This window comes from Montipora foliosa, chromosome 2, assembly GCF_036669935.1.
Source record: "Montipora foliosa isolate CH-2021 chromosome 2, ASM3666993v2, whole genome shotgun sequence".
Taxonomy (NCBI): domain Eukaryota; kingdom Metazoa; phylum Cnidaria; class Anthozoa; order Scleractinia; family Acroporidae; genus Montipora; species Montipora foliosa.
Genome location: NC_090870.1, coordinates 61,149,803 through 61,152,302, shown reverse-complemented (window position 1 = coordinate 61,152,302; position 2,500 = coordinate 61,149,803). Strand labels below are relative to the sequence as shown.

The following is a 2,500-nucleotide window of genomic DNA, read 5'->3' as shown; positions in this document are numbered from 1 at the left end:
TATTATCGGTAAACAGGTCTCCTTTGCTTTCCAGGCTTTTACTACAATCCATGACACTGCCCCTTTAATAGTGCCTTTACATTATAATATTCTAACCCAAACCGATATACCTTAAATCATTTAGAGTGCACGCTAAAATGGTAATGTTGTAATCAAGAGGGCTCAACGACAACATCTTGTAAAAATCTGGTATGTCTGGTGGTGGCGATGTTCTCGTGTCGATCCACTGGTTTAGAAAATGCAATGTGTTAGTGATAGTCATTGAAGAGATAGAGAGGTAGATGGCTTATTGCTCATAGGGTTCAAAATATGGCTACAGCATTACAATAAAAGCAAACTTACGTAGCAAACGTACTAAGTTACACGGTTTCCAGTATTCGAATAATATATATTGTGCCACATGCTCAGATGCCGCAACAACAAGCAACATGAAAGTGAAACAAAGATCTTGGGTTTTTGAAGGTGTTTTCGAAAACCCTAATTATATCACGGAAAACGCCCTTACGGTCCTTCCTGAACAAAATAGACAGCTACGCAAATTGTGATTATGAATCGCATAACGCATTGTTCTTAACACTCCTGTTAACTAGTAAACTTCTTGTATTTCGAACCTTGAAGTTCGGAGAGTTTTCGCAATCTCTTCATTATGCTTTCTGTTTCTTTTCACGGTTCCTTGTCTTTGCAAAAATGACATTTCCACGGTATCTCTACACCCTCTCTGACTGCTCTCCTGTACGTTTCTCTTGCAATTCCAGTACCACAGCGTCGAAGTTGCGTTGCCATCTTTCACATCCGTCGCACAGTTATGCCCCTTGGAGCGTCGTTACAACTTCCGAACATGTGACACCATAATTAATCTAATCTACATCTAATAACTATGGTGACACAATAAATTCCTCCATGGTATGCGTTGATCTGTTGTTTAACGTAGCTTATCGAGTTATGAGAGATGTTCTTGTGAACGGGAGGCGATATATTTATTTACTGGTCTTTTTATAGTGGCAGTGCCGTCTCTGAAGGATCGAAATGCCAGCCATTTGATTGGTGAATGCTAATGCTGCTTACCATCCAGTTGTTATCATTGAACCATAAAACAATAAATAAGGTCACATCTTTTAATGAATGCTGACTCCATTGTTACATAAATCAAAGCACAGTGCAAAAATGCCGCGCTTGTAATCCTTAACATTGTAAAAGTAACAAGCGCGCACGCGTTTGTAAACATGATTGCAGTTTTTTTTTTAAATTCTGTTTACATTATTTTAGTCGAATAAACCAATCCGTAATTTCCTGTAAACTGTCTCACATCCTACACTTAAAGCCGCGCGCGCTACAAACAACGCATCACATATCCTTTTGTTAATTTTTTGCCATTGCAATTCAAATTTGGTCGCATTTTCAAGTGTTCCATTGCAATTCAAATTCATTTTTCTTGCTAAAATGTATAGACGGGCCGCAAATTTGCGACCAGTTTTCACCATCGCCATTACGAAAGAAAATGGTTAGAATTTACCAGTAATGCCTGTAAACCACGCAAGCCGCGCTACTTCAAACAATCGCTACAGATAGACTCAATGTCAACCCAGGTCGGACACATATTTCAACGTAATGTAAAACCCATTTTACACTACTATTTTAAGTGCTTTATTTCTTGCCAAGTGCACTCCGACACAAAACGCATGCTAACTAGCAGCCAGGCTGCCTTTAAATTCGGCGGCCATATTACACCGAGGTGGAGAAATATTTACGAATTTTACAGAATATTTCCGTTACGATGTTGTGTGTATTTTGGGAAACTAAATTCCCAAACTATGCTAGGTAATGTTAAATTCTTTTTCATTTAATGGTTTCACGTTATGTTTGTTGTTGTGTACCAATTTAAGTCAATTAAATATCATCGGGCGAATCATCCGTAGTTTCGGGCGAAACATCCGGATACCGCAAATTCTTCTTTAATGTCCCATTCCATTCACGGTCTTACCAGTAATGCAAAGAATATGAACCAACAAATACTACAGCCCCACCCCCCAAAAAGCGTCGTGATGTTTGCAGGAATTTTTAAGATATTTCGATGTCGTGAACTCACTCTTTTATTTTTCCTTTTGTTGTAGAAATTGGCGACATCGCTGGAGTGGCCGATGTCACTATTCGTCAATCCTACAGACTCATTTATCTCAGAGCAGCTGAACTATTTCCAAGCGACTTCAAATTTGCCACACCTGTTGACAAACTACCGAATCTTTGATCTTTAAGGTCCTTCCTGGAATAATTTTTATCATTGAGATGTTTCCTCATTAAATACACCCTCTTCAAATTAAACTTCTCTTTTGCTGACGGAGGAAAAATTTTATCACTAGATCATGGTGACTTAAAGTATGTTTGAGCAAGATGTCGTCAAAATGGATTTCCTCAACTAAATGGCCCGTTTACACATGCAATTCAAAAATCGCACGTTTAAACTGGGTGCGTTTTGAATGCGATTTTCCAGCGATTTGACGCC

General features: G+C 38.7%; 2 protein-coding genes across 2 annotated transcripts in view; one reads left to right on the top strand and one right to left on the bottom strand.

The window, feature by feature from the left end:
• The window catches only part of LOC137984436 (transcription initiation factor IIB-like), a 20,626-nt gene extending 18,307 nt beyond the window's left edge, over window positions 1-2,319 (top strand). Inside the window, exon 10 of the mRNA XM_068831612.1 lies at window positions 2,112-2,319. Within this exon, the coding sequence (XP_068687713.1) occupies window positions 2,112-2,245 (134 nt within the window). The 3' untranslated portion in view covers window positions 2,246-2,319. The remainder of the gene's footprint in view (window positions 1-2,111) is intronic.
• The window catches only part of LOC137984468 (protein C10-like), a 236,392-nt gene that overhangs the window by 24,315 nt on the left and 209,577 nt on the right, over window positions 1-2,500 (bottom strand). The window lies entirely within an intron of this gene.